The sequence below is a fragment of the Haliotis rubra genome, unplaced genomic scaffold, assembly GCF_003918875.1.
Source record: "Haliotis rubra isolate DU_JTF1 unplaced genomic scaffold, ASM391887v1 Scf233, whole genome shotgun sequence".
In the NCBI taxonomy this organism is placed as follows: domain Eukaryota; kingdom Metazoa; phylum Mollusca; class Gastropoda; order Lepetellida; family Haliotidae; genus Haliotis; species Haliotis rubra.
In genome coordinates this window covers 779,333-794,193 of record NW_025766370.1, presented here as the reverse complement: position 1 = coordinate 794,193, position 14,861 = coordinate 779,333, and the positions used below count along the sequence as shown (strand labels likewise).

General features: G+C 39.2%; 1 protein-coding gene across 1 annotated transcript in view; it reads right to left on the bottom strand.

Annotated features, from left to right (window-relative positions):
• The window catches only part of LOC124278235 (ADP-ribosylation factor-like protein 5B), a 30,142-nt gene extending 15,281 nt beyond the window's left edge, over positions 1 to 14,861 (bottom strand). Inside the window, exon 1 of the mRNA XM_046713957.1 lies at positions 14,623 to 14,861. Coding sequence (XP_046569913.1) covers positions 14,623 to 14,668 — 46 coding nt within the window. The 5' untranslated portion in view covers positions 14,669 to 14,861. The remainder of the gene's footprint in view (positions 1 to 14,622) is intronic.

Genomic DNA, 14,861 nt, shown 5'->3' with positions numbered 1-14,861 from the left:
GACGGACTCTGTCATATGACACCACATCTCGTCGTGCTCATTGGAATACATAGAATTTCATTAATATTTCATATTAAGTAGAGTGGGGGATTGGACATTTGACATCTTGACAACCAGCTCACAAAACAAGGACATGCATTGTATCAGATTATGTCAATCAAATGGTCATCAAAAAGAGAGCAGCCTCCTTCTGTACAACAGTGAGTGAGTGAGTGAGTGAGTGACCCATGATCTCCGTATTCTGACATAACCAAGGGCCATAACTCTCCATCAGATTAATCAAACCAGCAAGTCACACACAAAACATTACATCTAGTTAAGGGTGAACTGCACTGTCCAAACTTTAGTATTTTATACACAAATGGTGCACTGAGCATCCAACAAATAATCCTGACATGAATTTTAACAGATAATGTCAATCAAGTGATCATCAAGAAGAGGTCAGCTTCATTCTTAACAACTGCATTTGAGTGAGTATGGTTTTACGCCGCTTTTTAGCAATATTCCCGGCGGGGGACACCAGAAATGGGCTTTACACACTGTACCCATGTGGGGAATCGAACTCGGGTCTTCGGCGTGACGAGCGAACGTTTTAACCACTAGGCTACCCCACCGCCCCAACTGCACTTAAACCATGATTGAGTGAATGAGTGAGTCAAGGGTTTAAGACCAGTTTGAAAGGACAAAGTAATAATGACAGACTGATATGGAAGAAAAATACAACTTGTCAGTCTCGGCCCAAAGAAAAATAAATTCACATAATTGGGACAACTGGCTAAATTCACACATTCTGATGTTTGCCAATGTGATGAAAATCTTCGAGATTAGTGCTGAGAGACCACAGACCAACAGGGTCAGAACCCATGATCTTCAGATTCTGACACAACAAAGGGCCGTAACTCTTCATCAGATTAATCAACCAGTAAGTCACACACAAAAAATTAACAGCTGTGACATCTGGTCAGTCGTGTGAACTGACCTGTTTATAATAAAGTATTTTATACACGAACGGTGCACTGAACATCCAATAAGTAACCTTCCCTGAGTAGAGAATCGCAAAAATACTGAAAGAGTAAGCAAAATGGCCAATGACACTGAAAAGACAGTGTATGCCTTTCCACTTGTTTTCCCCAAACCTTTAATCTCGTCAGTAACTGGCAGTCTTTTACCTCAAAAGTTTGGTTGTTGTTGGCAAAGTGGCTGAACCAATAACATATCTGGCAGTCGTGACGTGACTGAAACGTTTGCTCGACATGCCGCACAATGACATTCCCAACTAGGCCTGATTCTGTTGGCCTATGTTATCACAGCTTTTTGTAAGACACAGCAATTGCTCAGTTAGGGAAAGTTTACAAAATTACATGCTTTTCCTAGACATGAATCATGTGGTATCAGAAGGTGAGTTTGTCCTGTGTTTTAAGTTGGAGCGGAATGCATCAATCGTGAGCTTTTCTCAAACAAAATCTATATCAAGTAATAAGAAATGAAATTCTTGATCTGTTGTATCCTGTTACAGCTGGGCTGATGTGGCCTTCAAACACTGGCTACCTTGTTGAGTTTTTGGAGAAGAACTGGCGAAAAAGCTGTGGCATCGGCTACCTGACTGTCCTTTGTAAGATGTTTTCTAACCATTGTGACACTGAATGACAGGTTGCTGAATTCTTACCTGAGGCTGTATATAAATTACTTATTCATTAAAGATAGAAAGAGGTTGAACAAAAAAGTATCTGTTGAATGGAGCAATTGACGATGAATTCCATCTTCTGCTAGTCTATGAGAGGAATAATGACTTGAAGTAAATATCTGCCCCAACTTAAAAGTAGACATGTCAATAAGCAACGACAAATCTTGTCAATTCTCAAAATGCTATGGTTGTACCACCTTTGCTTTGTTTTTAAGACATTTTGTCTCACAACAAAAAAAGTCCTCCTGTAACCAGGGCTAGATGGAAGAGATGTTAACCTACTAGCACCAAGTGCAACCTAAGACAAAAACCTAGATACACCAGCCAAATTCCAGTTGCACTGCTTTTATTGCAATATGTAATGACTGCAATATGCTACTGAACTTTTTAGATGTTTTATTCAAAAGTTTACCCACTCAAAACGTGACATGCACCTGGTGCAAATTAGACTTAAAACTAGGTTGCACTTTGTAATATTGGGTTGCACCAGTGCAAGTAAAATCACTAAATCAAGCCCAGGTAACCATGTGACACTATATTGTCTACAGTGATCTGTAGATACATGATTATCACAGCCATTAGGTCCTTAAATAGTGAATAAACTGTCTGTCTGTGTTTGAAAGGACAACATTGTTTCAATTTTATACAGGTATATATAGATTGTGAGAGGCAATTTTGTTTGGTTCCCATGGGATTCTGGGGAAGAATAGATGACACACACATTAAGGATGACTAACAGGATCAAGTGGTCACATCCAGCAATTAGGTCATCACTATACCCTCATAATGCTCACAATATCACTCACTAGTTTGTCTGGCAAAGATCTGATCATTAATAAGCTCATATGACTGTGGCATCAGACAAATTTGATCTTATTCCAAAGTTTAAAACAGAGAGCCATCAACACATGCTGAATCCAAACTACACTGAACAGAGTGTGATCATTGCCCCAAAAACACTCAAGTTTTCAAGTCCACATTACACTTATACTGCAACTCATTCAAATATACGTCCTTGCCAAAATGAAAGGATACGGAAATACTTTACAGATATGATTGAACTTGATGTCCTTTCAGATCTGAACATCCACTCATTTGACTTTCTGGTTGTGTTTTGGTGAGTAAGTCAGCTGGGTTTTACACAGCTTTATTCTGTTTTATGACTTGTCTTATGTGAGTGTGCTCTAACTTCTGATCGGGATCGGGTGGTCAGGCTCGCTGACTGGATTGACACATGTCATCAGTTCCCAATTCCGCAGATCGATGCTCATGCTGTTGATCACTGGATTGTCTGGTCCAGACTCGATTATTTACAGAGTGCCGCCAGATAGCTGGAATATTGCTGAGTGCGGCGTAAAACTAAACTCACTCGCTCTAACTTCTGTTGGGTAGTATACATGGACAGAAAAGCAGCCTGGTAAAAACACAGCACCCAGAAGGCGAAGCTGATCACACAGTAGACCAAGACCAACCATCAAGGGCTTCACATCAAACACAGCCTCATCACACAGAACAATGAAGTAATTTATTTGTTTGTCATCGGTGTTGACAGTAGCATTCCACAGGTAGCGCATTCCGCTCTCGTATCACTCAGGAGGGATACATTCTGTAGCGCCTCACAATTAGCTAGATTCACAAATGGACTCAATAAAGAGAATTTGTGTTTTAAGCAGAAATTGAACACCCCAGGTTAAAAACAAAATTCAGATTGAAAAAATACACTATTTGATTTATGTCATTGCAATAATAAATATGGTGGCATGAACAGGACATTGTCCATATATCTCTGATAGGATAAGCATTGAAAGAACACCCTCAAAGTTCTTCAGGTGCTGTGCAGTCATCAAAGATCGTCTTAGTGACTTAGGGCTACACTGTTGTAATGTAAAACTGTTGTAACGTGCATGTGCATGCTTGTTTGCATGTGTGTGCATATGTGTTTGTATGCGTGCGTGCGTGCGTGCGTGCGTGCGTGCGTGCGTGCGTGCGTGCTTGTGTGCATGCATACCCTATTCGTTCACATTATGCTGAATTCAGGCCAGCTTGTCGTTATTTTGTCCCCTCAATGTTGAGGCAATAACAAGTACTCTCTTTTATTGTCCTTTGGAATGAGAGTCAGGAATCGTGGAATATCCACTAGACCATGCAGCTATTGCAAGCGATCAATGGTCTAGACAGTATGTAATATACTAACAAGTAATTGAGTTGCAGTGTTTTTCTCGGTCTTATAGTTCTATCTTCTTAGGCCTATGACATTCCTAATAGTCCATGGGATGGATGGATTGGATGGATGGATGGATGGATGGATGGATGGAAGGACGGACGGACGGACGGACGGACGGATGGATGATTCTTGACACATCAAAACAGGATATGGTGATTAAGTCAAACGATGTTCACTAACATTCACAATCCAGCTAAATTAATTGAGACACATTCGGCTGTAACAAGTTTCCAGTTCTGGCCAACATGGAGCTGACTGCTGGCATGTGTTATCTCAAATCATCAATACAGTCACTTTCATCACTTGTATTCACACTGAGTTTCCTAACAGGTGAATCAATAATTGCTCGTTGTTTCACGGTGTGTCAGTGCACAGCCTTCAAGCTACGGTCTGTCGCGATGTCCGCATCACAATGCTTGCATAGAAGTCCTCAAGAATTGTGCAAGGAAACGATTGATGGCATGTGTCATAAACATCACTTGGAAATCAAATATTCCGACAAAGGTTTGCCTGAGGACTGAGCGCTAATGAGTGAAGGAATCTTTCATTAATCTATCATCTACTCATGTATGACAGAGACAGGACTCTACCCTGAGGCACTGACATATTTTAGCCTTAGCTGAGTAGGACTAGGTCACCACGACTTAATTTTATAATGACAGTTTTGGATGTGCTACAGTGAGCTTTTTATTTTAGTCCAGTCAGCAGTATTCCAGCTACATCACAACCTTAAAATAATCAAGACTTGGTTAAATCTAACCAGTGACTGAAGGCATCTGTATTATACAGACACCTGTACAATCCAGACACCTGTACAATCCAGACACCTGTGAATAAAGGCACCTGTACAATCCAGACACCTGCGCCTATAGGCACCTGTACAATCCAGGCACCTGTACAATCCAGACACCTGCGCCTGTAGGCACCTGTACAATCCAGACACCTGGGTACAATGACACACAAGTTACAGAAGTTGACCACACAATTTTCTATCTGACCCGTGAAGATCAGGTTAGAAGTTGCGAGTTAGAATTGGTCTTCAGTGACCCATGCTTGTCGTAAAAGGCCACTGACGAGATCGGGTGGTCAAGCTCGCTGACTTGTCTGACACATGTTATTGTATCCAAGTTGCGTAGATCGATGCTCATGCTGTTGATCACTATATTGTCAGGTCCAGACTCAATTATTTACAGACCGCCGCCATATAGCTGGAATATTGCTGAGTGCGGCATTAAACAATCAACCAACCAACCAACGAATAAACCACCGATCTAAGCATGAGAGATGTCTGAATCAGAGCATGAGCCACTAGCCTTCTGCTCACTGGGAGAGAGTGTACAGACTACAGGTCATTCACTGATCACTAGAAAATGTTATGCCACATAAAAGTGCAAAATGCTTGATGATTTACAGAAAAATGGATTTTTTTCAGTCGGAGAAGGATTTGTTCAAGTGTTTTCTTTAGCTCTCTATATATGAATATTTGATCAAAAATTTCATCTAAAAAGTTCACAATAATATATAAATATAATCAAAGATACAAACGTGGGCATTCTAATTTTTAAAATTATTTCTATTTTATTATCACAGCTTTTTGCTTGGGAAGACACCCAACAAGATACAGACTGGGCAATGCTGTGCAGTAACTACTACACCTGATAAGTGCCACCCTCAGCATTACCACTCCAGGTGACAAGTCCTACATGTGAAGCTGACGATGAAGCTACAAGTTTCTGGAGGTGATGAAGCTAAAATGGCACAACTGAGACAAGTCACCTTGGTGACAAAAGAGGTGTGACTGTGATCACCATGGTAACTGGGATTAACACAGCTTGAGTATCCAGTATAGGTGCCTCCCTGTTGTTAATGAATTGGTGTAACTAAAGTTGGCCTTGGTCACTAACATCACTGATAGCATTGAACACTTCATATGAATCACTTAAATCAGTGAAAAATAAATATTCTTAAAGGCCCTGTAGCTCACCTGTGTCCTGGAGTTTCAAATTTAGTACACTGAAACCTTTTTTTTATGCTAATACCAGTGCATATGAAATTTTGCTCCTTAAGTTTCTGGGAAAAAGAAAGAGCTCTTGTTCTTGCAATCTCCCTAAAACACTAGGAACATGATTACGGCAATTAAACTCACATAGAACTCTGTGAACACTAAGTTTTAGCGACACTACAGCTGGGATTATTTATTCAAACTTCATTTTTATAGACCTAGTAGTATCAGACTCAGAGATGACATCCACATATGCAGCAGCACAGGGGTACACAAAAGTCGAATTTCAGATCTGGATAAAACACAATTTAACTGTAAAATATATTATTTCATGTTACCTAAAAAAACACATATTTCTTGCATATGAAATTCAATATAAGATGAAGAAAACACTGAGTTTTGGCCAATGAAGTTTTTTCAATATGGCTGCCATGACACCATATTTAAAATAGCATCAGAATTCTGAGGTCAAACTTTTACAGCATATCAGGGATTATTAAGACAAGGCATACAGATCTATGTTAATAGTATAACTAAATAATAAACACCAATAAGCTTTAAGCCATATCCTTGAGTAATATAACGCTTATATCTCTGTTCTAATCTTATAAATACCCTGAGGTCATTTCCCACCACTGCCCTCTTCAAGCCTGATCTATTTCACTCATGTGATGCTGGATAACTAATACAATTACACTGTGTTTTCATGATTGAGTGATTGAGTGAATATGATTTTACGCTGCTTTCAGCAATATTCCAGCAATATCACAGCAGGGGACACCAGAAATGGGCTTCACACATTGTACCCATGCGTTTTTCATGATTGAAAGAAATGGAGGCATCACCAGTAACTTAAGGATGTATACAAACTGTCATTCAGGAATATCAGCCAAATGGATTGTTGATATCAACTGTATTGTTTTGTTTGTTTAACACCCCACCAATATTCCAGCCACATGGTGACGGTATGTATTTAATCAAGTCCAGATCTGAATATTCAGTGATCAACAGCATGAGCATCGATTTACACAACTGTGATACGATAACCTACAGGTGTCAACCAAGTCAGCGAGCCTGACCACCTGATCTGGTTAATGGCCTCTTAGTCTTACGGCTGCTGAAGACCAATTCTAACCACCCCGATCTTTAACGTTCATTCAGAAGATTCAACGTAATGCAGGGCTCCATTTAAGAGATGTTAACTTACTTGCACTGGGTGCAACCTAAGATAAAAACCTACTTGCACCAGCCCAATTCCAGTTGCACTGCTTTTATTGGAATATGTAATGAAAGAAATATGCTATGAATTATTTAGATGTTTTATTCAGAGGTTTACCCACTCAAAATTGACTTGCACCTGGTGCAGGTTAGACTAATAACAAGGTTGCACTTTGTAATATTAGGTTGCACCAGTGCAAGTAACAAAGCACTAAATCGAGCCCTGTAATGTATTGTTTGATCTCATTGCAGTACCTTGACCACGTCGCTATCAAACACAACACAATTAAAACCATTTATCAACTGTTAATTAAGTGCTGACATATCTAACATCAAAGGACACAGAGGAATCATTCTATTTACCTTCAAAACTTATTTTCTGAAGTTTATCCCTTTTGTAAACAGTAATAAATAACTTGCACGCGATGCCGGTGTATTTCATTGACGTACCAAGCAGTACTTTTGTGTTTATGTTCGCATGAATGAACACAATAACAGACCACACCTACTTCTGCAGCTAATAGGCATGACAAGGTGGGTGGAGCGTGGTGTTTTTATTGTGTTCAACAAGGTCAAGTTGGTTGTCGTAAGTCTGAATGATTATAAAACCAGCCTGTGGAGTTACGTTTCTTGATATATTTATAAATAAGTATCAACAATATGTTTTGAGTTTATTAAATGTCCAAAAAATTACACACTGCAAAAATCCATTACAGCATGCATTATTCTAAACTAGGCAGGGAAATTGGGTAAAAACATTATTTTGATGAAAACTGGCATTTCTTGAAGTTCTTGTTTTCTTAAACTCAGAAGTAGGCCTAGCTTTACAGTGTACCTGAAACTGCACTCAATACAATAATGTGAGCATCACAACCTCACCCAATTTAATCATGTTTTCATTGTTAAAATACATTTCCACATTGCCATAAAAAAGCCATTTTTACATTAAAATAAATTGGAACACTTTTGATTCCATTTGGGGGAATTTTTAAAGGCATGCTGCAGATTAGACGCCAGATATCGGCCCATGAGGTTCACATAAATCCATGCTTCTACACAAGTGACCTTGACATTAGAGGACGCTTCAGCCAGGAGTATGATGAATGAGTTTAGTTTTACACCGCTTTTGGCAATATTCCAGCAATATCATGGCAGGGGATACCAGAAATGGGTTTTACACATTGTACCCTTGTGGGGAATCAAACCGGGTCTTCGGCGTGACAAGAGAACGTTTTAACCACTAGGCTACCCCACCGCCCCTGAGTATGATGAGAAGGTGCAAATTTGTGACTCAAGTAAATGTAAGGAACTGTAAAACACTTTGTTTATTGTCGCACTCAACAACATTCCAACTACATGGCAGTGGTCTATAAATAATTGAGTTTGGATCTGACAATCCAGTGATGAACAGCAATTTGGATACGATGACATGTGTCAACAAAGTCAGACAGCAAGTCTGACCACCCAATCCTGTTAGTCGCCTCTAACGAGAAATATGGGTTGCTGATTACCAATTCTAACACGGATCTGCATGAGTATGCATCATGTTGATATTAATAAAACACTGTTACAGATATGATTGGCTGCTTTTCAAAGAATCAAACAATTCACATGAATGTTAAGCATGACAAAAAAAATTAATGTTGAGATAGAATATCTGATAATAATTTCTGTGCCTCTGAGAAATATATTAATTTTATTAAGAATGATGAGATACATCATTCTATTCAAATACACACTTGACAGGCAATGAAAATCAGTTTGTGTATCATGGTAACATACAATATCTCGACCGAAGGGGCGTAGTAGTATATTAATTGTGACAGCTGTCATGTCCGCCCGTGGGTAATTGATGATCTGATGTACAGTGTTATAAATAACTCTATAACTGGAGAAGCTTCAAGACAGGGATACAATACCAACTGTCAACATGGGAAGGAATGACGGGAGGTCTTAGAGCAATAGGCAGCTCTGATATCCTGTGACAGGACTTCAGGTCAACGACCTCAACATTGCATCTACTTTGCAGCTTCAACTTGATACATTTAATTGAGAACATCAACAGTAAATCGGGAACAACTGTGAGAATTTTGTTTCTGTATGGATGCTAAACGTAGAAGTCGTGTATTGAAATACAGCAGGAAAGAAAGTTCAAGTTATGGACCCAGTAACCTGCTTAGTTTGAAATAGTGATGAGACTGACATGATTCACCTCGGTACAGCGAGGACCTGTCAGCCAGGATAACCTGTGAACTGTAACATCTGGATTGAGTAGCCTCAACATAAGTACAGCAGCCTAACACTCCCTCCTTCCTCACTCATTCACTACTCCCTCCCTCTTTGACACTCAATCTACCACTTTTAGCACCCTCCCTCACTTAGGTACTTACAGTCTTCTCATACCCCTCACCTGATACACTGATATACCCAGCCCGTCTAGGTGTTAAGGGACTCTAATGGCTTCCTTGTATACACAGGCATTAACACACCTCCCCCTAGCCTGACACACCCCTCTATCCTACATCCCCCGTCTAGGTGTCAGGGGACACTAATGGCTTCCCTGTATACACAAGCCTTAACACACCTCCCCCTAGCCTGACACCCAGCCAGATAATTAGACTTTTAGGAGGAGATTAATATTGTCCCACTGGAGGCGCTGATTAGCCTCAGCAGGATTTTATAATAATTACATAATACCAAACGATGGGAGTTGGACACCTGGGAGTCAACCGGCAAGGTGCGGCTCTGGACATCAAGTCCTGCATCTTGGTAACGCTAGAGGTATACTTAGGGCACAAATTTTAGTTTACCTACATCAGGATATTATCTGATCACTCTTGTCAAGTAGTCAGTGAAAATGTCATTATTGTCAAATATGTATTATTGTTTTAATTGTTATCTTCTCATATTGGGAGATCTGTAAACACTGCATACAGTGCAACAGTGTGGACTTCATAACTGAAGAGTCCTGATCCTCCTCTGGGGTCCTGGTATCAGTTGAATACGAGTCACTCCTACAAATCTGTAACACCGCTCATCATTCAATATCCCGTAACCAGAGTAACAAGAACTACAAGAATTAGGAAAATTGTATTATTTAGGATTTATTCCTGCCACTGGCAGGCCGAATATTGGCCTGTGAGCAAATCTAGATAGATCACTTCATGTACATGTTACCACAGTTTCGATAGTGAACAGGTTCCTTCTACCGCTGACATATCGAACTAACTCAATACTGCAACACAAGGTATACAATTACAAGCCAGCTCTCACAGAGGTAATGATCCCGTCAGACAGGTTGCGGAGACACACCAATCAATGTGCAGTATCAGGTGTCGGACATCCGAGGAGATGATATATGTGTAATGATATAACATGCTGCTACACTTCTAGTGGTTAGGCTGGTGTAAGGAGAACACTCAACCAGCTTTCACAGTACATGCTCTGGTCAACGTAACCTGAATGGGGGGAGCGGAGAAAATGGGCCCAACTCATAGATGCCTTTACTGATCAAATTGACATACCATATTCGATGTATGTCTCAGGTGCTTGGAAAACTGGCTGTGGTTTTGCTTATTAAAATGTTCTTCCTATTAAGTTTGCTGATCAGTTAATGTTTGTTTGTGGGTTATTTAATGTTACACACAGCAGTGTTCCAGCGGTCTGTAAACAATCTAGTCTAGACCAGACAATCCAGTGAATGACATCATGCGCATAAATCTTGGCAATAAGAATAGTAACAGAGACCGTCATGTAAATTTCGCTAAAGGGGTCGTTGTCGGCACGGCTACTACAGATATGTACCCCAGGTACGTTTCTGTATACAGAAACGTACGCTGGCCATAATGAGAATACAGAAAGGTACCCTAGGACGATTCCATTCCCATTGTGTCGTATTCTTCACTGGAACTGTCATACTGTTGTATTAGATACATTTGATTGCGTTATTAAGTAATGAGAATACACAGTAACGGATATTTCGCGATGCACATGAACACCACTCGGAATCAGTTGAACGGGAACAACTACATACGGTTTCGGTTTTGGATTGCGGAATATGGACTCGTCCGCCTTTTAGGGTACCGGGTACGTTTCTGTATTTTGACTTTGTTCAGGGTACATATCTGTATACAGAAACGTACCTGGGGTACGTATCTGTAGTACCTGTGCCGACAATGACCCCTTCGGCGTAAATTTCCTTTGCATGTGACACTCAAACATTACTTTGATACTGTCACTGGAACAAAGGGTGTTTTAGTTTGTTGTTTAACACTGCACAGAGCAATATTCCATTCATATTCGGGTGGTCCAGACACAGACCAGACAATCACGTGGTTTATATCATATCGATCTAGAACGTGGGGATACGATGACATGCATCAACCAACTAAGAGAACTTGTCCACCCAATCCCCTTAGTCGCCTCTTAAAACAAGCATCTGTTGATGAAGATCAGTTTTAACCAGGTCTTCATGTGTCTGGCTTTACGGGAAGTTATATATCACGTCCATAGTAGACTTATAGCTAGGGCTGGGACGATACACTATGTCACGATACGATACACATCACGATATTTTACCTGTGATACAATACGTATCACGATACATACACCTTGAAAGAATGACACAGTATTAAGGTTTAAAATGATTTATTTCACGGCATTTGTGAATAACAATAACACTATTGTTATAAACAAACGAGTAACTCTATCATATATACTTGCGTATTTTTCTCAGATAAGTACTTTAACATGTTTAAGATAATACTGTTTTGAAAAAACTTGTGTATCGTTTTGTATCGATACATCAGTCGATGATACGATAGCTGTATCAAACTTAAATGTATCGCGATGTATCTGTGCATCGGTGAATCGCCCCAGCCCTACTTCTACTTATTGCACATCAATATGCCACAGCCTTGTCATCCTATGCATACAGAATCTGTGGGATTGGGAAGCCATGTTGACTGACACAATTATCACTTACACAGCATGGCTACAGATGTCGGATGCATAAAATATGTCGAATATCATGTATCTATAGTGTCAGCCATGGATAGTGAGACAACAGTTTAACACAGGTTTGGCATCATGGCACTCAAGCTAAATGACAGCAAACATCATGTCTGTACCAAACAATCCAGTGATCCATTTCGAGAACAAAGATCCATCCTGTCCGAGAACAGTGTACATGTAAACTGCCTGCTGTTTCACTTTCAGCAACAAATTAATTATCCTCAAGGAAAACCACTAGCCTGCGGCTGCTATCTGCATCAAATCTTGTTCAACCTGAAGTCATGATCTCTATTTCCCAAATAATGATCTTTTAAACTTTTCACACAATGAACACAAACGAGTAACCATGGTGACCCATGGAGAAGTTTTCCAGAAAATTCAACACAACTGTATTGCCAAGTACCTTCACCTCTGTCCCCAGATCAACAATTGCATGACCTTGTTATCACAACCACCACATGTATCATGGCCTTGATCTGGTCGTTTACTGTGGTCACTTACATAGTCACAGCACTTTGATCATGTTGACATATTTCCTCAGGGCATTCTCAGCAGTGGAACAATGGCCAGTGTCCAGTGCCTGGTCATGAGACTAGCAAGATGGGTTGATTCGAGAGAATGTTTGGATAATGATGATGCAAGTACTATTTCATATGTTTCAGATGGACATTGAAGCAAATTTCCTTACAGGGAACCAGCTTGACCAAGCAAAACAGCACTGACTTTGAAGTTTTCAACAGCTTAAACATGTTTGAATCTCTTCATTAACTATAAATACATATTTTTTATATAGGACCCTGCTCCCTGACACAGTTTTAGTATTGATTTGAGATCGGTGACATGAGGAATAATTATGTCCAACCAAAACACACCGTTTCCAATTCATGAATGGAACTAGCACAATAAGTCCCAGAATGGCATTTAGAAGTGATACCCATAAATGGGAAATCTAAAGATGCCAACTTCTGTAACATGAACACAATGTACCCGAGAATATTTTTACTTCTTACTCAAATGAAAGCAAACAATTCTTGCAAAAAGTCAAGTGTACAGAACAGGATTGGTATTTGCCATCACAAATATACATTAACACCTTCTATAAAAACAGCTTTCTAGTTACTACCCCTGAGAAATGTTGATCTATTTAAAATAGAACGCTTCAGAAAAGTATTTATATAAACACTATCAAGGTTGAAGCTCAATGGCAAACAATGATCCTTCTTTCACTGTTAACCTAGATACACAAGATCAATATTTTTCAGAATAATCTGTTCATAATCTTTATAAATTGATGCATAATTATTTTTTGTTTTTCATCATATAGTGACTTGATTGATTTTCACATACAAACAAATCAAGACTTTCACACACAGGGGATTGGAACTACATTTTGGGAGCCACATATTCTAGATATACCAAACATCTTTTACATATGACAATATGAGATCGTCTGTCACTCTTATGATTATAGTTTCTACATGAGGTTTCTATCAAAGAGCTGTTGACTCGTAATTTCTTTGTCAATAAATGGGTGGAACATATATAAAGATTTGTATCATCATACGTCTTATTCAAAAGGTAAAGACACTCCTTCAGCTGACGTAGTACAAAGAGGTCCGATTTCAGCCTGTCAATGGTTTCTGTCATGCTCTGATGACCACGCTCAAAGCTATTACAACATGAAGTACCAGTCAACATAATGCATACAAGTCATAAAGCTAACAATAAAGAGAACATCTAACTCATTTTACCATAATATTAGTAATGTTGTTTACATTCTGTTATACTTTTTCAATCTCTTTTATGGGTTTTGGACATGTATGGAAATAGGCATGTGATATTACAGATGGCAGGTCTACCCAGAATTAGGTGATTTAACTTGAGATAAAACTGTGCAAGAGTAGTAATAATAACTATGATCTTTCTGCTAATATGACTTTACAGTCATATATGGTCACATTGCTGGATTATACGTGTTCATATGTCATACGTTGTTGGACTTGTTTACTCACAATATAATACTTGGATGATGGCTTGGTATACAGATAAACTTGTGTTTCATAAGTTACGGAGACAATTAAGAGTTGTTCATGTGATTAACAAGTAATCCAATGTGTCTCAAGCATCCAAACACAACAATACACGAAAACAACTAATATTATGAGTACAAGCAATCAACATCTTTCATAATGACAGAGGGCAGCTGGCCATTTGACACACATTTGAATTAGTACATTAAAATGGAAACAGAAAAATAGAAACAGAAATATTGTGGAATGTTTAATTTGTACAAATCGAAATTGGACGTAACAAATCAGAACGTTTTCGGTTTTATATCATGCCAAATGACGGTGAAATTAAGAAACTACTCATTTCCAAAATGAAATTAACCAACCTGGATGAAACCTTGATTCTCGTGTTCACAAAGGCCAGTTATATTTTACACGTGGAAAAACATTCAAGGGTGGTTTTTAAACTTACCTTCATTTGTGAACAAACTCCACAGCTTCGAGAACAAAATACCCATTTTGAGCAGTCTGTTGTATACTACAATGTCACTAAAAACAGTTTAAGAAATGAGAACTGCCTCCAATCATCTATAATACATGTTCCTTGTTCCTGATCCACAAAATCATGTTAAGAAAACCCAGGGATTTCTCGGTTTGACAATAAATAAACTTGCGTAAATTCCACTTGCTGTTGACACGAGCTACCGGAAG